We start from the raw sequence: 22,084 nt of genomic DNA on the forward strand, positions 1-22,084 counted from the left end.
CATTTCCTTGCCTTTCTCTTCCCTTCCAGGAGGAAAAGGTTTGGGAGGCAGAGGAAGAGGAAAGATCAGGGCTTCCCAGTTCTGTCTTGTGCCCCCCTGGCACAACCCTTGCCCCACTGTTTGAGAGCCACTGGGCTGCCCTTTTCTATATTTGTTTCTTTCATTTATCCTTCTTGGAAATTCACTTTGGTTAGTTTTGGTCCAGCTCTCCAGAAGAGGAGATTGCCTCGAATCCTGATTCGGTTCTCTCTCCTCCTAGCGACACTCTTCAATTTGATATCATCAACAAGTTTAATAAAATCATAGAGTTGGAAGATATTACAATAATAATAATAATAATAATAATAATAATAATAATAATAATAATTTATTTTTATCCCGCCTCTCCGCACGATCAAGGCGGCTTATAACATCCATAAACTACAATATAAAATACATCATACATATAACATTTCCTCCTTCCCTCCCAAAACAATACCATAATAAAATACAATTAAAACAATCAGAACAATCAAACAGTCAAAATCAAAACAATTAGCAGCAGAGAGACGGGCAATTTTGGGGATGTTCTGTGTCATAGTTCATATCCATGGGAGACCAAGTGGGTTATTCAGGGAAGGCCTGTCGGAAGAGATCCATCTTGACTGCCTTTTTAAAGCTTAAAACAAGGGCCATCCAGGCCAACCCCATTCTGCCATGCAGGAACTCCCAGTCAAAGCATCTCAAAGCCCTTGATGAGAATGCCCTCAACATCTTCATCCTGGTCATTAACAAGGTGGTTTGGGCGTAGGAAGAGAATAGGGCTGTGCAATTGATTTGGTCAAATCCTGAACCACAAGGCGAATCAGGTTGATCCAGACTGGTTTGTGCAAATGGAACAACACTCTCCAAAAACAAGTGAGAAAAGGCCAGACAGTGTGTCTCCAAGGTACAAAGAGGTCACAAAGGTGGTGCAATGCGCTGGGCGATGGCTATTGATGGCTCTGTTATGAAAACTAGGGCAAGAACCTCATTCGCCAGCAGACTTCGGAGCGGGACGATGCGTCATTCCAATCATATCATGAATTATCTCCTCCCAGCATCAATTCAGTCTGTGCAATAAGTCATGCCTGGGCTCTGGAGAAGGGAGGAAGTTGTTTGTTAACTGGGTCGATCCAAGATGAGTCTTTTAATTTCCTGCTGCCTAGACACGCCTAATCTTCTGCTTGCTTTGCTGTCTGCATTAGTCTTCCTGAAGCCTCTGTGTGGCAAGAACTGTACAAGGGCTCCCTTGCTCCAACACAGTTGTCCCAAGTTGCTGTTGTTGTTAGCACCTTTGGACCTGGGACCACTTTGATGCTATCTGCAGCAAATGGACTGGTTTTGGAGGTCTTTTTCTTCTTTAGTTTCTAAAGCCATTGCGCAGCACTTGAAGAAGATTTCTGAGCACCAGGCAGCAAAGGCAAGACCCATGATGGCGCAGGGTCACAATGGAGTGATGGCGAACACATGCTCCCGGCCAGAAGGAGCAGCAATGGGAAGAAAGGGGAATTATGGAGCAGGTGAGGAGGCTGCTCATGCCCAGCCAGGTCACAAGACACCTTCCAAAGAAGTCTATTAGCTATTTCTTTATTAATCTGCACTCTCTCTAATAGGATCCAAGGCAGATTATAATATTTCAAAAAAACGCCCAGCTAAAACTAAATGTACAGAATTAAAAGCAATTAAACTACAGCATTATTGAAAACATAACTGGTGGTGGTCTGTGTGTATGTGCTTTCATGTCATTTCCGAATTATGGCAACCCTAAGGCAAATCCTATCAGAACCAGCATAGCACAGGTGTTTCGATTGTTGGACTATGACCCTGGGACCAGAGTTCAGTTCCCAGTTCAGCCATGGAAACACACTGGGTGACCTTGGCAAGTCACACCTCTCAGCCTCATGCCAAGAAAACTCCATCATGGGCTCACCTTAGGGTTGCCATAAGTGGGAAATGATTTGAAGGCCACACATAGACAAGGCAACCCTATCACAAGGTTTTCTTGCAAGTTTTTTGAGAGCAAGTTTGCCATTGCCATCCTCTGAGGCTGAGAAAGTTGTGGCTTGCCCAAGGTCACCTAGAGAGGTTTCCAGGGCTGTCCGGGGATTCGAACCCTGGTCTCCCAATGTCCTGATCCAATGCCAAACCACTATACCACACTGGCCAAAACAGCTAAAATGCATTTAAAGCAATTTAAAACATCATTCAAAAAAAAGTTTGTGTATATATATATAATATATATATATATATAGAAGAGAGAGAGAGAGAGAGAGAGAGAGTCAGCCCCATTTCCATGGATTTTTCTTAACCACCATTTGGAAAATATATATATATTAATATATATATATAATATATATATATAGTCGCGCTCGCTCCTTTTTGTGGGGGGCCCTTTATGACCCCCTCATGAAAATGGAGTTTCCCATATATTCAAGCCCCATTGGCTTGAATATAGGCACAGGTGCGTGCCCCATTCATTCTCTCTCTGTTCTCCCTCACGCATAAGCAAGGATGCGAGTGTTTGAAGACTGCAAGAACAAGGAGGATTATAACACAAACACACACACACACACCCAATGAGCAAACCTTGATTTTGCCATTTTATACAAGGGATACCATTTGACTGCCTCATTGCCTGTAATGGGGCTTGAGCATCCATGGAGTTTTGGTCCCATGAGGGTGCTGGAACCAAACCCAGCTGATAGCAAGGGCCCAGTGCCTACGTCTCTCACACCATTTCACACACTGCAGCTGCAGAATCACAATTCAAAAGCAGGGGGACGATGAGGGTGATGCTGGTAGACCAATGCAGCACGCTGCCATCCTTATTCCTTCGGCTGCATTACTGGAATCTCATCCGTCCATTGGCGACAGCAGCATACAAAACACAGCCGCTCTGTCTGTCTTCAGGCCTGCGGCGGTGCCACTCTTGTTTATCTTATCGTAGTTGAACTTTAACAGACTTGGATGACTGATGCGCTGAAGGGACAAGGCCAGGACAAAAGCAGCATGAAATGAATCACCAAACTAGCCGTCAACAAACCGCTTTTGAAAACAGGCCCACAAAACCCACAGAGGCACGTGGTGGAGATTGGGACGTCTTTGGGTCCCAAGCGGTTTCCTCAGATGTTATGCAGATGGGTCTCCTTGATCCAAACTCCTGGGCCCAAAAGGGTCTGGGATTCCTGAGTTTTTTGGAGTCTGGAATATTTGGATATCTATCCTGAGATTCCTTGGAGATGACCCAAGTCTAAGCACAAAATTCATTTATGTTTTTAGACCCCTGATAACGTAGCCTGAGATAGTTTTATTCACAAGTTTTAAATAATTGTGTTTATGAAACAAATTTGTGTACAGTGCGCTGTATGTGGCATGTCATACCAGCTTCCAGCCCACATGGAAGCTGCGTGGGGAGGAAACAACGGTGCATGTGCTCCTCGCATGCACACTGTGGCGCGGCTTGTGCCCAATATTTTCAATGGGGCATGAGCATATATGCTTTTTCCCTCCGGGGGCTGGGGGTGCAGAATGTGTCCCCCGCTTAAGAGAAGGGTCCCTGTATAGCTCTCTTCCCGCCATGTCTCCCTCCATCCTTGCGGTCCATATCGGGGCAGAGGACAGGATGGAGGACGAGGACGGAGCGGGCATGGCTGGGGAAAGCTGCTGCCAGTGGGACCCAAGGTGGATTCGTTCCAAACAAATCGATTCAGCCCAAAACACCCCATTTACCAGTGTCTTTTTGCCGCAGGTTAAATGGGTAAAATGGATAAAAACCATGGCCGCTTCCCAGATCACTCATGGATCCACGAACTGTGATGTCCAGAACTGGGCCCAGTATTCTTCCAGCTGGTGAGGCTGATGACACTATGGCTTCCCTCAGTCTGGAGACTATGCTTCTATGGATGCAGCCTAGAATAAGGCCTCCCTTTGAATATGTGTGGCCAAAAGCTTCTTCGATGGGGGTGTCTTCGGGGATGGACTAAAACAAATGGCAGTACTTGCCCAGGGGAAACCAGACTTGCCCCATAGGGAATACATCGGAGGACACTTGCCCACAGGGAAACATAGGGGAATATTTGCCCCATAAGAACCATGGAATATTTGCCCCATAGGGAACATGGAATATTTGCCCATAGAGAACCATGGGGAATATTTGCCCATAGGAATCATTGGAGGACAGTTGCCCATAGGAACCTGGGGAATATTTGCCCATGAGAACCATGGGAATATTTGCCCATAGAGACCATGGGAATAATGTTGCCCATAGGGAACCATGGGGAATATTTGCCTAGGGAACCATGGGGAAATTTCCCATAGGGAACCTGGGAATATTGCCCATAGGGAACCATGGGAATATTTGCCCATAGGGAACCATGGGGAATATTTGCCCATAGGGAACCATGGGGAATATTTGCCCATAGAGAACCGGAAGAATATTTGCCCATAGGAACCATGGGGAATATTTGCCCATAGAGAAGCATGGGGAATTTTTGCCCATAGGGAACCATGGGGAATATTGTTGCCCATAGGGACAATGGGGAATATTTGCCCATAGAGAACCATGGGAATATTTGCCCATAGGGAACCATGGGGAAATTTGCCCATAGGGAACCATGGGAATATTTGCCCAAGAGAACCATGGGAATATTTTGCCCATAGGGAACCATGGGGAATATTGCCCATAGGGAACATGGGGAATATTGCCCATAGGGAACCATGGGAATATGTGTGCCCAGGGAACCATGGGGAATATTTGCCCATAGGGAACCATGGGGAATATTGCCCATAGGGACCATGGGGAATATTGCCATGGGACCATGGAAATTTGCCCATAGGGAACCATGGGGAATATGTGCCATAGGGATCATTGGAGGAACTTGCCCATAGGAAATCATTGGAGGACACTTGCCCATGGAACCATGGGGAATATTGCCCATAGGGAACCAGGGGAATATTTGCCCATAGGGAATCTTGGAGGACACTTGCCATAGGAAGATTGGGGATTTCAATCCCTGTGACTCTCTCTGGGCAAGCATTCCCACAGGCATCCCCCAATGGCTCTCTGGCCCCGCCCCCGGTCACGTGCCTTGTTGCCCCTGGGCTGGCCCCCCCCCCCCCTAGGCTCCGCCCCGCGGAGGGAGGGAAGCCGGCGCGGCCATCTTGAAGCGGGCGGGCGGGCCTCCTCCCTCTCCTCCTCCTGAGGCGTCTGCAGCCCCAGAGGAAGGAAGGAAGAAGGAAGAAGGAGGCTTCAAAGGAGCAGACGGCGGGGCCGGCGTGGGTCCGAGATGGGGGCTCTGTTCAGGGCTGCTCGGTGGGGCTGGCGCTGGGGCTGGGGCTGGTGCTGGTGCTGGTCTGGGTCTCTGGGGCTCCTCGGCGCGTCCCTCCAAGGCGGGGGTCCGGCTTTTGGAGGACGAGGAGCTGTCGGCCTCCGGGCTGCGCTTCGGATGGAGGAACCTCAGCTGCCCGGCCTGCAAGCCCTCCTTCGCGCCGCATCGACCTCAGCGTCCAGGTGAGAAAGCCTTCGGCCCCGGACGCGTCCTCCTTTTCCCGGACACGCCCAGCTGCCCAGGAGTCAGAACCCCAAAGGCTCCTCTCCTTCCTCCCCCTCCTCCCTTCCTTCTGAGCCTGCCGACTAAGAAGCAGGAGCTGACATTGATCGGAGGTTTTTCATGCCCAGGATCCTCCTTTTCCCGGACGCGTCTCCTTTTTCCGCAGCCGCCGCAGGGCCGCATCCCTCTCCGAGGGCTCGGGCTTCTCTTGGGCCAGTCCCCCTTTGCTGGGAGGCTGGGATGGAGAGTTCCTGCAGGGCAGAAGAGGGCAGGGCTGGGGGCCCTGGGGGGGCCCTTGAACTCTGTGGCCCTCCATTGTCCAGTGGAGGCCCCTCTTCCCCGGGACCGAGACCAGAGGGGCCCTTCCGTCCCTTGCTCCGGACAGCAGCCGGACAGTTGACCAGGGAAAGCCAGGCCGTTGCCATCCTTCTGCCCTGCCAGGCTCTGTGCCAGCTGCAAGGAACAGCCCCTCTCCCCCAGATGTGTCTTTGGTTTAATGGAGAGAGGCAGGAGGCCTATGGTCTGAGGGCTGGGTCACACTTCTCGGCCGCAAGGGATGCCATGGCAAAAGCCCTCTGACCCCCAGGATAGGGCCACCATAAGTCAGAAGCAAAGGGACCAGAGAGAGTGATTCCAAATTGGGATGGAGGTGGCTTTGGAAATAGAAAGACAAGCTCTAATGAACGCTGGAAGTAGTGCCCGAGAAGGAGGCACATGGCTCCTCATGTGGCGGGCATGCCCAGAATTAGAGATGCGTACACCGACTGACAAGACTTTAGAATAGACGATCCACTGAGACCGGAAATCCATTCACTCCATGTGCCAAATAGGACCCATCTCATAGAATGGGAAGGAAACACCGGGGGGATCTTTGCTTATTTGTAGGATCACAGCAGCAAAAACCATGAAGCTCCTACAACCGATGATTGGCTGCTGAAATGATCAGAAAGGAGAGTTTTGCAAGAAGAGATGCACTAAACTCCAGGGAATAGGATGAAACTGGAGGGGAAGGAAAAGCCCTTCCGCAACCAATGAGTAGATAGATGGGAATACCTCATAAAAATAAAAGGGCCATAAATCCTCATACTGGTCAGGAAGGAAGGTGCCTGCAAGAGACCCCGGAAGTAGCCTTTTAGGGGCATGTTTTACGTTAACGAAGTAAAATACTAAGTGCTATTTGCAATATAATAATTTTTATGCACGAATCAAAGCCTAGGGTAGGCTTAGTGATGTTTGAAGGAAAACAAAGTATAAAACAATAAACAACAACAATAATGAAAAGAAATTCAACCCAACCCCCCAATAAAGTCAGAAAAAGGTGACCAGACGTGTCCTCCTTTTCCAGGACACATCCTGCATGTCCGCCTTCTGCCCAGGAGAATGCCAAAGTGTCCTCCATTTTGAGCATGACCAAGAAGTGACCATTCATTTACACAGGGTGCTTTTAGCTTTTGTTTTGGAACGGCAATATTTTTCCTCCACTGTCCTACATTGTCACTGCCTTGTCCTCCTTGCAGCAAGACATCATCGGTCAGAAAGGACTCGAGGCACACACAAGAACAAGAACAACCAGGTCAGCGTGTGTTCCTAAAACAAAACAAAAGGAGCACACAGTAACATTTATTGAAAGCGGGGATGAACTTGGCAAACAAAATACTTATGACTAAAAGGCAGGGAAAGATAAAGAATAACAGTTGAAAAGAGGCAAAACGTGCCACAAAATGATTGCACTTTACTCTTTTTGTGAGTGATGCCTTTGATACAAAGCTGGTATAATTCTATTTTATAATTCCATTTTTGGTATATTTTTAACAGATGCTTGTTTAATTTGTAAGGCACTTTGCATCCCAATTTTGGGGATATCATCATCTTCATACATACCATGGATTCTGTATCCACAGATTCAAACATCCATGGCTTGAAAATACTCCAAAAATATGTAAATTCAAGAAGCAAACCTGATTTTGCCCATTAATAGAAGGGACACCCATTTTGTAACTAGGCATTGTTAAAAATGGTATTTGAGCATCCATGGATTTTTGGAATCCACTGTAGTTCCTAGAACCAACCCCAGCAGAAAGCAAGGGCCCACTATTATAATGATGATGATGATGATGATGATGAGGATGATGGCTTGGGCCACTGTCAGGGATGCTTTGAGGTGAGTTCCTGCATGGCAAGGGGTTGGACTGGTTGCCATTTGTGGTCTCTTCCAATTCTATGATTCTAATAATAATAATAAATAACAATAATACCCCATTGTATAAATAGGACTTGAGCATTCACAGATTTTGGTATCCAGGGGGTCCTGGAACCAAAGCCCAGCAGATACCAAGAGCCCACACAACAACAACAACACAACAACAATAATCCTGGGCAGTCACCAAGTAGGCCCCATCTCTCAAGACAGCGGCATTACTAGGGTTGGGGTCATCCAAGGTGGATACCCATGAACCTTCCCACCATTGACCTTAACCCATTCCTTGCCATGCAGAAACCATCAATAATGGTATTTTTATTGTCCTAGTATCATGAATTGTCAGGCAATAGTGTGACATAACACAGTGAGCAAAACTGAAATGATACCTTTGAATTGCAATATCACACCAGAGCCTAAATGTTTTTGCATGTACAGTCAGCCCTCCAGATCCATGGATTTTATTATCCACAATCCAAGCACCATGACTGAAAATAGTCTAAAATATATAAGGGATACCATTAACTATGTATTTACGCAACGTGAGCATCTACAGATTTTGGCGTGGGAGTCTTGGAACCAAACCCCAGCAAATACAAGGGCATCTATAGTAGTAGTAGTAGTAGTAGTAATACCCCATTGTACATAATGGGACTTGGACATCCACAGATTTGGTATGCATGGGGGGAGATGTGTTCTTGGAACCAAACCCAGCAGGTACCAAGGGCCCACTTTAATAAAATAATAAGAATAATAATATAATATCCTGGGGCAGCTACTGAAAAGGCCTATCTCTCTAAACAGTGGCATCATTAGGGTTGGCATTGTCCAGAATGCTAACCCATGGCGTCACCCCACCATTGGCCTCCTCCCATACCACACCATGCAGAATGCTAAATCATGGGGGGGGGGGTTATTTTTTTTTGTTACTAATGTTACTCTAAATCATAATCTTATATATATATCATGGATTGTCATGGCAGTAGTCGTGACATAAAACAGTGAACAATTAAGCATTATACCTCGATTTGCAACATCATGCACACAGGCACATGGTTGCATGGGTTAAACTGCAAAATTTGGTAGGAGCCATATTTTTAAAGAAAATTTTTAAACGATGACTTTTTTTTTAAATTAAATTTACAATTTATTTTTTAAAGCAACAACGTTGAGGCCTCTCTCTTTCTCCTTCCACCAAGTCTAGCCCCGTTCACAATACTAGCAGGACATTTTAAAGGGGCACAGGTGAATGCCACAGCTTAGAATCATAGAATCATAAATCATAGAGTTGGAAGAACCACAGGGCCTCCAGTCCAACCCCCTGCCATGCAGGAAATCCAAACAAAGCATCCCTGACAGATGGCCATCCAGCCTCTGTTAAAGAAGACCTCCAAGGAAGGAGACTCTATCACCCGCAGGAAGGAGTGCATTCCACTGTCAAACAGCCCTCACTGTCAGGAAGTTCCTCCTAAATTGAGGTGGAATCTCTTTTCCTGTAGCTTGCATCCATTTATCAGGTCCTGTCTCTGGAGCAGCAGAAACAAGCTTGCTCCCTCCTCAATATGACATCCTTTAAGATATTAAACAGGCGATCATATCACCTTTAACCTTCTCTTCTCCAGTCAAACATCCCCACTCCCTGAGCTCCTCAAGGGCATGGTTTCCAGACCCTTACCATCTTGGTTGCCACCTATGAAACATGGCTCCAGTTTCTCAATGTCCTTTCTGAATTGTGGTGCCCAGAACTGGACACAATATCATTCAGGTGGGCCTGACCAAAGCAGAATACAGCGGCACTATTACTTCTCTTGATCTAGACACTATACTTCAGTGATGGACACCCCACTGGACACCCACTGGTCACTGTCTCTCCAGGATGAAAAGGAGCCATTGGTGAGCACCCTTTGGGTTCAGCTGGTCAACCAATTACAGATCCATTTAACAGTTCCTTTTGTCCTAGCCCACATTTACAAGCTTGTTGCAAGAATGTCATGGGGACATTTGTCAAGGCCTTACTGAAAATCAAGCTTGGCAGATGTTTGGGAGCAGTGGTCACCTGGTGCAATGGTCCCCCCTGCACCCCCTCATGATGGCCTCTGTGTCTGCGAGTTGGTATGGCATGAGAGAAGCCTCTCCCCTGAATCATCTGGGACTCAACGGCAAAGGGCAAGAAGGCACCATAGTCTGTCCCTGGGCATAGATTTAAGCAGCCCAGTGGGTCACAACCTATTATTATTATTATTACGTATTATTATTATTATTATTATTATTATTAACCTTTATTTATAAAGCATTGTCAATTTACACAGCGCTGTACATGCAATCTTTTTAATTGGACAGTTCCCTGCCCTCAGGCTTACAATCTAGAAAGACGCGACACAGAAGGAGAAGAAGGGAGTGGTGTTGGGGAAGGGGCCTTTCTAGTAGGATAATACAGTACATATAAAATACATAGCGATACAGGAAATTATTCAATAAAACAGACAACAAAAGAGCATCAAATAGCAAGTGACAATTATGCAATGCCTGGGAATGCCTAGATAATTCCAGCCCAGATCCAGGAATGGTGTGCGTGTTTGAGGGTGAGGGTTGATGCGCTGCGCGACCTTAGGGTCCTTTGGGTGGTCCTGCAAGATGGTTGCAGTCCTTCTTTTCTGTTCTGCTGTTGGAGGGTATGGACTATTGCGGCAGCTAAAAAGGCCAATGCGATTTTAGGCTGCATCAATAGAAGAATAGTGACTCTCTAGAAAAAAGAAAGTAATAGCGCTACTCTGTTCTGCTTTGGTGAGGCCTCACCTGGAATATTGTGTCCAGTTCTGGGCACCACAGTTGACAGTGGAAGATGCTCCCTTGGAGTGTAGTGGAGTCTCCTTCCTTGGAGGTCTTTAAACCGCGGCTGGGTGGCCATCTGTCAAGAGTGCTTTGAGTCTGTGTTCCTGCATGGCAGAATAGAGTTGGACTGGATGGCCCTTGTGGTCTCGTCCAACTCAGTGATACTATGCTTTTATTTTACTATGACTGGTTGGCCGGGGGTGGGGGGGGGGCTTCCAGCTGTAGGGTTCTCTTTCCGCTTAACCACCAGCGACTGGCCACATCCTTCCGCTTCCCTGGAACTTCCCTCTGGCTCCTTCTGCTTCTCGGTCCTTCAGTTCCTTTACAGGAACTGAAAGGGAGACTTTTCTCGCCACAGTCCCCCCACAATATTTATGGGCTCAAAGGGGACAGTTCCCCCTTGGGTCCTCCAACTGAAGTTTGGGCAAAAGTGGAGGGGACCTTGTGGGGAAGGAGCAGTGCCATGCGCACATGGAGTGGGCTAAGCATGAATGCTTCTTATTAGGTTGGTTGCCAAGCGGGGGCCAAGTGTTGTAGTCTTGTTGTTTTGTGCCTTCAAGTCGTTTCTGACTTACGTCAACCCTAAGGCAACCCTATCATGGGTTTCCTTGGCAAGATCTGTTCAGAGGAGGCTTGCCATTGCCTTCCCCTGAGGCTGAGAAGATGTGACTTGCCCAAAGTCATACAGTGGGTTTCTATGACTGAGGGGGATTGAGCCAGTCTGCCCCCACCTAAAAAGCAAGACCTCTCCTCTTCATTCCTCTTCAGGCCCAGAGGAAAGGGGCACGGGGGGGGGGAATGAGGGTCCCGTTTCCCTTCTTCCAGCCTCCCCATAACTCCCTGCAGTGCTTTCCAAATCCACCCCCTCAGATGTTGTTGTGCTCTGGATTCATGTATGTGTGTTGTATGCCTTCATGCTGCCTCTGACTTAGGATGACACTAAGGCAAACCTATCCTTGAGTTTTGTTTGTTTTGGCAAGATTTGTTCAGAGGAGGTTTGCCATTGCCTTCCCCTGAAGCTGAGATAGTGTCACTGGTCTCCGGAGCCATAAGCCAACATTCAAACCACTACACTGCCCATAGCTGGAAAATACTTCCAAATGAGGGCTGCTTGTGTCCCCTGCAACCCACTTTCCTTCCAGAAGCCCACTCATGACTGCAGGCGGGTGTAGAATGGGCAGGCTGCCTGCCTCAGGCACCAACGATGGGCACTACCCACCCCTGGCATTGCAGATGTTGTGGTAAGGCGTGCCCACCCCATCTGCCCTGTCAGTCTTGACAGCATTTGCCAGCAGTGCCAGGCTCTGTGTTAACAGCCCTCTTAGTTACTTCCTGTCCTTTTTCTCCTTTGTGTGCCTACCCATGCATCCACTCTGGCCTTCGCCCCCCCCCCCCCGCAGCCTCAGCCTGGCAAATTCCACTGCAATGGGGCAATGCCCCTCTGCCGTCATCCCTTTTCCCCACCCTGCATATTGTGACGCTGGCATGGCATGCAACCATGGAGCCAGCCTGAGCCCCAGCTGCTGTTTTTAATCTCTGGCCTCGAGGGAGTCATGGGACTCTAAGCTCCCCGCCCCAAGGACCTCGAGGAGAGGCTTGGCCAGATCCAGGGTGGGGAGGTTCTGCTGTTCTCACTCGCCCTCGTCCCAGGCCTCCTCTGGGCATTCTAGGCAGCTCAGCCTGTGCTGCCCTCTGGGGATGATGGGAGTTGTCCTGCAGTTCACTGGACCGGTACAGGGTTGCCCAGAAGGAGGGCCCCTTCCATGGGACTGGCTAAAGAAAAAGAATGACCACTGATCATCATGCTGTGGCTTAATGTTACTAGCCCCAATAGCCCCAGTTTCTCGGAACCAGTAGATACAAGCAGAAGACCCCTTCTTTTTAAAGTTACTGAAAAGCCATCTTCCTGTTCCCTTGAGCTAATTGATTAATTCCCCTATCAAAAATACATTTCCACCTTCTGTCCAGAAGGCATTTCGAAATGTCCTCCAGTCGGGATGACCAGACATCTTCCTTTTCCAGGATATGTCTTACATTTCAGTCTTCTGTCCAGAAGTTATTTCAAAATGCCTTCCATTTGGAGCACGACAGCAAAGCATGCATTGATCTTTCCATTAGTGTTTTGAGCTTTTCTTGGGTCCTGTCCTACATTTCTCTAGAAGGTTCCAACACTTTGCAATGCCTTGTCCTCCTTTGTAGTTATTAGGACATGTGGTCTCTCTGGCCTTGCGGGTGCTGCTCTGGGGGTGCATTGGCTGAAGGAAGGGCTGCTTCATCCCTCCACTGTTCTCTGCCCCCTTTTCTGGGGAGAAGAGGGGGTCAGGTCCCTCTCCCCAACCCTCCGAGGTTGAGAGGCTTCTGTCTCTCTCTCTCTCTCTCTCTCTCTCTCTCTCTCTCTCTCTCTCTCTCTCTCTCTCTCCTTTTGTGAGTGGGGGGTTGCTCCTGGCTACCCAGGAAGGCCTCCTTCTGGTCACTGCCAGCTGATTCCTCTCTCCAGCCACTTGGCAGGAGTCTCTCTGCCGCCCTTCTGGAACCGCTTGGCTTCCAAGGCTGCCAGGGCCCCAGGTGCATGCCTGACACTATTTGCATGTGTCCCTCCCCAGAGCGTCCTTGAACACCCAGACTCCAATGTCCAAGCTTTGGCCCTGGCTGGCTGGAAATGTTTGCTTTTGCATCCAGGTGGAGGAGCCTCAAGGACAGTGACCCCCAAAATAAGACACACCCTGAGCTTCTGCTGCTCCAGAGAATAGGACCTGGAGTAATGGGTGCAAAATACAGTAAAAGAGATTCCACCTCAACATTAGGAGGAACAAACATCCTGACAGTAAGAGCTGTTTGACAGTGGAAAGCACTGCCTTGGAATGTAATGGAGTCTCCTTCTTTGCAGGTTTTGAAACAGAGGCTGGGCAGCAATATTTCTGGGGTGCTTTGGTTGTGCGTTCCTGCATTGCAGAATGGGATTGGGTTGGATGACCTTTGGGGTCTTTTCCAACTCTATGATTCTTCTGGAGGCTGGAGTGGGAAATGGGGGACCAAGGCCAGAGAGGGTCTGGGGTTTCTGGAAATGGAGGAATCATATAAACATAGAGTTGGAAGAGGCCCAAAAGGCCATCCAGTCCAACCCTCTTCTGCCATGCAGGGATACACAACCCAAGCCCTCCCTGTGACAGATGGCCATGCTGCCTCTCTTTAAAAACTGACTTCCAAAGTAGAAGACCGCCACTCTTGGAGGGAGTGTATGACACCCTTCAAATACTTCAACGGGGCTATTATGTTTTCTCTTCACCTTCTCTTCAAGCTAAACATACAGTTGGCCCTTCTTATACACTGATTTTTTATACACGGATTCAAGCATCCACAGTTTGAAAAGTATCAAAAAAAGGTATAAATTTTAAATATCAAACCTTGATTTTCCATTTTTTTTTTAATAAGGGACACCATTTTGTTATGTCATTATATTTAATGGGACTTGAGCATCCACGGATTTCCTTATCCACGGGGGATCTTGGAACCAAACCCCAGCGTATAACAAGGGTCCACTGTATTTGAAAAGCTGCAATTTCCCTCTCTCCAGCTGGGTTTGCCTTAGTCTTGGGGGCTGCAATGCTGTCTTTCAGTGGGCAGCTGGGAGAGGGGAGGACAACAGTGGCATTTAACCCCAGCTCACCTGAGGAGGACCTGGCAAGGCAGCTGTTCCCAGGCCCCTAGGCTTCCTCAGGGGATCCATGAGAATCTAGTAGGAGTCTTAGTAGACCACAAGGTGAACATGAGTCAACAGTGTGATGCTGCAGTTGAAAAAGCCAATGCGATTCTAGGCTGCATCAGTATAGTATCTAGATCAAGGGAAGTAAAATCTTGCAAACAAGCTTGTAAAATGTGGGCTAGACAAGGCAACTGTTAAGTGGATTTGTAACTGGTTGACCGGACGAACCCAAAGGGTGCTCAACAATGGCACCTTTTCATCCTGGAGAGAAGTGACCAGTGGGGTCCCACAGGGCTCTGTCCTGGGCCCAGTACTGTTCAACATCTTTATCAATGACTTGGAGGAAAAAATTGGGGGAATACTTATCAAATTTGCAGATGACACCAAATTAGGAGGAATTGCTAATACTCCAGAGGACAGGATCAACATTCAAAATGACCTGAATAGACTAGAAAGCTGGGCCACAGCAAACAGAATGAACTTCAACAGGGACAAATGTAAGGTACTGCACTTAGGGCGAAAAAATGAAATGCACAGATATAGGATGGGGGACACCTGGCTAAAGGAGACAACATGTGAAAGGGATCTAGGAGTCCAAGTAGACCACAAGTTGAACATGAGTCAACAGTGCGACGCGGCAGCTAACAAGGCCAATGTGATTTTAGGCTGCATCAATAGAAGTATAGTGTCTAGATCAAGGGAAGTAATAGTGCCACTCTATTCTGCTCTGGTCAGGCCCCACCTGGAATATTGTGTCCAGTTCTGGGCGCCACAATTCAAAAAGGACATTGAGAAACTGGAGCGTGTCCAAAGGAGGGCGACTAAAATGGTGAAAGGTCTGGAAACCATGCCCTATGAGGAACGACTTAGGGAGCTGGGGATGTTTAGCCTGGAGAAAAGAAGGTTAAGAGGTGATATGATAGCCCTGTTCAAATATTTGAAGGGATGTCATATTGAGGAGGGAGCAAGCTTGTTTTCTGCTGCTCCAGAGACTAGGACCCGAAGCAATGGATGGAAACTGCAGGAAAAGAGATTCCACCTCAATATTAGGAGGAACTTCCTGACAGTAAGGGCTGTTCGACAGTGGAACAAACTCCCTCGGAGTGTAGTGGAGTCTCCTTCCTTGGAGGTCTTCAAGCAGAGGCTGGATGGCCATCTGTCGGGGATGCTTTGATTGTGATTTCCTGCATGGCGGGGGGTTGGACTGGATGGCCCCTGTGGTCTCTTCCAACTCTATGATTCTATGATTCTATGATTCTAATAGTGCCACTCTATTCTGCTTTGGTCAGGCTTAACCCGGAATACTGTGTCCAGTTCTGGGCACCACAATTAAAAAAGGATGTTGGGAAACGGGCATGTTCAAAGGAGGGCGACTAAAATGGTGAAAGGTCAAGAAACTACCAAGGAGAGACTTAGGGGGCTGGGGATGCTTAGTCTGGAGAAGAGAAGGTGGAAGAAGCTTGTTTTCTGCTGCTTCAGAAAATAGGACAGGGAACAATTGATGCAAGCTACAGGAAAAGTGGTTCCAGCTGAATATTAGGAGCCCCTTCCTGAGAGTAAGAGCCGTTCAACAGTGGAACATATTCCCTGGCTGAGCTTCCTTTGGAGGTTTTTAAACAGGCTGAATGGCCATCTGTCAGGAGTGCTTTCCATGTTCCTGCATGGCAGAAGAGGGTTGGATTGGATGGCCTTTGGGTTCTCTTCCATCTCCATGATTCTATTATTGTATCCCCACCAGCTTTCTTAGCCCTAAGGCCCCTGAGGTGGGGTGGGGTGAGTCGGAGTGGGTCAGCTCCTTGCCACCAGGGAGCCTGTCCACCTCCTACCTGGAGCCCAATGACGCCTTTCTTCTCTCCCACTCACAGCTAGACACCGGTGTGGAGCACATCCGACGGCTGGCGGTGGCCACCTGCGAACGACTCCACTTGGCCCGCCCGGAGGTCTGCCAGGAGATTGTGGGCATCTTTGAACATGACGTCCTGACAGCCTGGATCCGCTCCATCCTGCGCCCAGCAGAGATCTGCGGCCTCCTGGTTGGCTCGAACTGCGGCCACTGGGACATCTTCTCGGACTGGAATGTCACGCTGCCCCAGACTCCCAAGCCCCCTGTCCATCCCCCAGTTCCCCCACGCCCCGGGGCCCCCACTGCTCGGATCCTCTTCCTCACCGACCTCCACTGGGACCGGGGCTATACCCCAGGGAGTAACCCAGCTTGCAAGGACCCCCTCTGCTGCCGGGGGGGCCAGGGCCAGGGGCTAGGAGCTGGCTACTGGGGCAGCTATAGCAATTGTGACCTGCCCCTCCACACCCTCGAGCATCTCCTGGGGCACTTGGCCACAGGGGGGCCGGCTGGTGGGCCCTTTGACCTGGTTTATTGGACGGGGGACATCCCTGCTCACAACGTTTGGGAGCAGAGCCGGGGAGACCAGCTGCAAGCCCTCCACACTGTCACCACCCTCATCCAGAAGTACCTCGGACCACTGCCCGTCTACCCAGCAGTGGGTAACCATGAGTCCGTGCCTGTCAACTCCTTCCCACCGCCCTATGTGCCAGGTAACCAGTCCTCCAGGTGGCTCTACGATGCCATGGCTGACGCCTGGAGACCATGGCTGACCCCAGAAGCCCTGGACACCCTCAGGTAGGGTGCAAAAGAAAAGCCCATCCATCCATCTGTCTGTCCGTCCATGTGCTTGGAGGGAGGGAGGAGGGGTTGCCACTGCTCCGGGGCAGAATGTCCCTGGGATCAAGGGGGTGCCACTCAGCTTAGTGACATTCAGAACAGTAGCCACTTTCCTCTGTTTAAACAACCTGGGAAGTCAGACTACCTGGGAAGGGCAAGGAGAGGAAGAAGGCAAAGACATTTCCAGTACGAATCATAGAGCTAGAAGAGACCTCAAGGGCCATCCAGTCCAGTCCCCTTCTGCCATGCAGGAACACACCATCCAAGCCCTCCTTGTGACAGATGGCCATCCAGCCTCTGCTTCAAGATGTCCAAAGAAGGAGACTCCACCACTCTTTCAGGCAGCCTATTAATCTGTCCAACAATTTTTACGATCAGGAAATTCCAATGTTTAGGTGGGATCTCCTTTTCTGTAATTTGAATCCATTATTCTGGGTCCTGTTCTCTGGAGCAACAAAAAACAAGTTTGCTCCATCCTCAATATGACATCCCTTCAAATATTTAAACAAAGCCATTATGCCACCACCTCTTTAGACTAAACATACCCAGTTCCTTAAGTCACTCCTTATAGGGCTTGATGGTTTCCAGAACTTTCATTATTTTGGTCATACAATCCTAGAGTTAGAAGAAATCCCCAAAGGCCATCCAGTGCAACTCCTTTCTGCCATGCAGGAACTAAGAATCAAAGCACCCCCGACAGATGGCCATCCAGCCTCTGTTTAAAGACTTTCAAAGAAGGAGAGTCCACCACACTCCAAGGGCTTTCATGACATGACCCACTGGTATCTGAGGAAGTGCCTGGAGTCTACAAGGGATTGCACTGGAGATTACTTGTTCCCAGTCAGTCTCCAAGGTGCTTCCGGGTTCCTTTGTGTCTGTTTATGAAATGCATCTTGCCTGGCAAGGTGGGGAGGGATGGAGGGGAGCTGCTGTGACCCAAATCCATCCATTGCCCTGGACACCACAGTAGCTGGAAGTTCTTGGAAGTAGTTTTCTTGGGTCTTTTCTACATGGATCAGTCTACCAGCACAGCCACCACAGACCCCTTGCTCCCAACATTGCTGTGAGAACTGGGGCATCACCTGTCTGACAACTCTCTCCCTGGAGCAGGTGGAAACCCCTTAGCATGGGGTCCAGGTGTGGGGAGGCAGTCCTTTGCGTGATGGAGATTGGTGCTGCCTATGTGTGTTCTACAGTTTGCTGCTTTTGGGGCAGGAGGCACTTCGGTACTCTGTTCTGACCCAGAGGGAGAGGTAAGGTCTAGATGCCCACATAGAGATCCTTCTGCAGCCTTCTGTGGTGACGCTACCTCCTGTTTTTTCCACCACAGGTTGGGGGGCTTCTACACCCTCTTGATGAGACCGGGTCTGCGTCTTGTATCCCTCAACATGAACTTCTGCTCTGAAGCCAATTTCTGGCTCCTCATCAATTCCACAGACCCAGCTGGGCAGCTACAGTGGTTGGTGAATGTCCTGCAGAAGGCTGAGGAAAGCAGGGAGAAGGTGAGCACTAGGGACTGAGTACCAAAGCCTTGGGGTACCCAAATCTAGTCTCAGAAGATTAGGGGTGGCCACCTGAAAGCAAACAGAGCACTTGCTTCCCAATTCCTCCTAGGGCATGGCAAGGAATCGCATGGCAGTGCCTATGTCATCATTGCTGGACTACACTGATCCAGATTCCAACTCCCAGCCATCTTGCCTTATCCCAGCCTCACTCATGCTCTTCTTTCTCACAGGTCCACATCATTGGGCACATCCCTCCCGCCCACTGCATGCGCTGTTGGGGCTGGAACTACTACCGCATCATCAACAGGTGAGTGAGAGGCCCTCAACCATTCCCTCCTCACCACTGCCTGAAACGTGGGGCACCATGCAGCCTTTCTCTAAGTGAGGATGGACTACAACTCCTATCGGTTTCCAGCACGACCTTCTCTGTGTTACCTAGTTAGGCCATTATTTGGGGCAGCACTGGGGAACAGAGTCTGAGTATTCTGAAGAAAAGTGTCACTCTTTCTGCCCCTCCTATATGGGACTGCCCAGAGCTCCCTTGGGGCTGTTCTTGGGAGGCTATGAAATGGGTCCAGCCTCAGGCATGGCTGACCTGAACCCAGAACAGCACCACTTCTCCCCCACAGTCTGGAATAAATCCCAGAGTGGATTCATGGAAATGGCTAACTGCTCCTGCAGAGTGGCAAATATGATGAGGGTTATTCAGGTATTGGGGGATGTGGGTCATTGGTGGCGGGGGAGCATCCCTGTCCCTTATCATGGGCTAGGTTGGCCGAGCCAGTCCCTAATCACAGTTGCCCAAGGGCCAAGCAAGTGTCCAGGTGAGATTTTCCCAAACTTCCCGGGGAACAATAGATGGGGAATGTGTTGCAGTTGTTTTTCACCCCTAGGGAGTTAGGTTCAGCCCTCAACAGGTTTTTGCCTGGTCCTGGCCCAAATGGCTCAGGAAGGACTGGCAACCTAATACATCTCTACCCTTCCATCCTTGCAGGTTTGAAGGCACAGTGACCGGTCAGTTCTTTGGCCACACCCACGTGGATGAGTTTGAGATGTTCTATGACGAGGAGACTCTCTCGCGCCCTGTGGGCATTGCCTTCGTGGCCCCCAGTGTCACGACATTCATCAGCCTCAACCCAGGTGAGCTGCTGCCCATGGCGTGCAGAGAGGGGCCCTGTGCCCCATTTCCACCTACTGCTCTCTCCCTCTGTAAAGTAGTGGTGGGGGTGGTGGGAATTGTATTTCACCCATTTAAAGGCTTTCCCCCTTTACCATGGCGGGATCATAGCGTAACCCAGCAGCAGACATGATCTTCCTTGATGTCCCTCGATCTCCCTCTCCAGGCTACCGGGTCTACCACATGGATGGCATCTACCCAGGCAGCTCCTACATGGTGGTAGACCATGAGACCTTCATCTTGAATTTGACGGAGGCCAACATTCCTGGGGCCAAACCCCAATGGCAACGTCTCTACGGGGCCCGAGAGGCATACGGTTTTCCCGTCGCCTTCCCGGCTGACTGGGACATTCTGCTGAAACGCTTTGAGGTGGACGAGCAGCTTTTCCAGCGATTCTGGTACCTGATGTACAAGGGCCACCCACCTCGCGAGCCTTGTGAGGAGACCTGCAAGGCTGCCCTGCTCTGTGCCCTTCGCACTGGCCGTGCTGACGACCCCCACCTTTGCCCTGCCCAGACTCTCAAACTCCCCTTCCCAGAAATCCAGGCCTGGTGGCAGCGCCGGCGGTTCTGTTAGTCTCAAAGGACACACCAGACGCTGGCTGTGAAGGTCCATGCCCAGTTGTAGAGAGGAGGAATCCACCCAGCATGGAGCTGCATCACTTCTCTTGACATCTGCTCCATGATGTTTGTGTTCCCAAAGGAAGGGAGGGACTGGCGATCTGTGCCGGACCTTCCGTTTGCAAAGTCATGCAATATAGAGATGGTTTGGGATGGGACAGAGAAGCCCTCCAGATGAAGAACAGCGTGGTCTTTGAGGACCTTGTGGAAGCCTGATGGTGGCAGCACCAGTTCTGTTAGCCCAGAAGGATGGAGAGCCAGGAGAGGCACTGACATGTTGAAAGGCCCTGGTTTGATGGCACTGGGGAGGTGGGTGTCTCACCCCAATTTTGCACCTCCCCAATGACTGCCTTGCATGAGTGAGAGGTGCAAGCCATCATCTAGAGCCTCCCAACTGTCTGGGCATGAGAGTGAGATGGGCAATCCTGCCCCTTTTCTTGCACAAAGTAATCCCCACAAAGAGAACCTGAGGAAAAATTGTGGGGTGGCTTCCATCCCCAGCCACCCTCTGATTCTTTCATTTTGTTTTGCTAGCCCCCCAGAGGAAAGACTTACATCTCACCTTGGTTCATGCCAACCAAGAGACTCACCACCACCATCATCTTCCAGGGGAAGGGGAGAAGCCATCCTCTGGCTCCTGCCCTCTTTACAGCCCCATTCTAGGGTCAGGGGGCTGTTGTGGTTTCCACCTTGGACTATGACTCTGCAGACCAAGGTTCAAATCCTTACTTGGACATAGGAACCCACTGGATGGTCTTGGGCAAGTCCTGGTCTCAGCCTCAGAGATTGGCAATGGCAATGGCAAACCCTCTCTGAACAAACCTTGCCAAGAAAGCCCCTGATAGGGTTGCCATAAGTTGGAGATGACTTGAAGGCTCACAGCAACAGCAACGATTGGACCATGAGGCCAAAGAAGGAAGAGAGAGCATGGTGGCAGAAGGGTGAAAGGGCAATAGGGGGGCTGGTGAAGGGGGGCAGCCTTTGGAGGGCAGGGCTGGTGCACTTCTTTGTCACATGGAATATAGTATATAAGCTTCACACACACACCCCACTCATTTTTGGGGGTGACCAGGAGTTTTCCAATGGATGAGTCCAGGCCAAGGCAGGCAGAGCCCAGAAGCAGTGTCAACCACTCCTACCACCTAAGTGGACAACTATACACACACGCACACTGTTTTGGAGGGTGCCACTCGGTCCCTCTGCAGCCCCGTCATCATTTCTTTCCTTGCCCCCCCCCACCTTCCATCTCTCTCCCTGTTGCCATCCACAGCAGCAGCCTTGTGTTCCTGGAGGGCTGGAAGACTGATACACACATGTGCAATAAATGCCTATGTGATTCTGCTTCAGTGACCAGATTCCCTCTCCTTGATTTTGAGATTTATGGTAGGCAGAAAATTTGTGGAAGGAAGCTGCTCTTGGCTTCAATAATGGGGGGGGGCTTCTTGGAGCAGGGCCGAAGAGAGAGCCATGCGTGCCTCAAAACCATAGAATCATGGCGTTAGACCCACAAGAGCCTTCCAGTCCAACCCCCATCTGCCATGCAGGAAGACACAGTCAAGCACCCCTGAAAAGTGGCCATCCAGCCTCTGTTTAAAAACCTCCAAAGAAGGAGATTTCACCACTCTCCAAGGAAGGAGTGTATTCCACAGTTGGACAGCTTTTACTGTCATGCGGTTCCTCCTAATGTTAAGGTGGAATATCTTTTCCTGCAGTTTGCATCCACTGTTCTGGGTCCTGTTCTCTGGAGCAGCAAAAAACAACTTTGCTCCATCTTCAGTATGACACCCCTTCAAATACTTA

The 22,084-nt window shown here is 49.6% G+C and overlaps 3 protein-coding genes across 3 annotated transcripts in view; 2 read left to right on the forward strand and 1 right to left on the reverse strand.

Moving 5' to 3' along the window:
* The window catches only part of FHIP1B (FHF complex subunit HOOK interacting protein 1B), a 620,510-nt gene that overhangs the window by 165,391 nt on the left and 433,035 nt on the right, over nucleotides 1-22,084 (reverse strand). The window lies entirely within an intron of this gene.
* Nucleotides 1-22,084, forward strand: part of CCKBR (cholecystokinin B receptor) — a 540,140-nt gene that overhangs the window by 72,208 nt on the left and 445,848 nt on the right.
* Nucleotides 1,533-21,632, forward strand: SMPD1 (sphingomyelin phosphodiesterase 1). The gene is made up of 7 exons (XM_042456810.1): nucleotides 1,533-1,541; nucleotides 5,246-5,530; nucleotides 16,168-16,940; nucleotides 18,313-18,484; nucleotides 18,718-18,794; nucleotides 19,482-19,627; nucleotides 19,831-21,632. Exons 1-7 carry the CDS (start codon nucleotides 1,533-1,535, stop codon nucleotides 20,238-20,240), a joined length of 1,872 nt encoding a protein of 623 aa, XP_042312744.1. The 3' UTR covers nucleotides 20,241-21,632.

The sequence above is a fragment of the Sceloporus undulatus genome, chromosome 3 (genome assembly GCF_019175285.1).
Source record: "Sceloporus undulatus isolate JIND9_A2432 ecotype Alabama chromosome 3, SceUnd_v1.1, whole genome shotgun sequence".
Lineage (NCBI taxonomy): Eukaryota > Metazoa > Chordata > Lepidosauria > Squamata > Phrynosomatidae > Sceloporus > Sceloporus undulatus.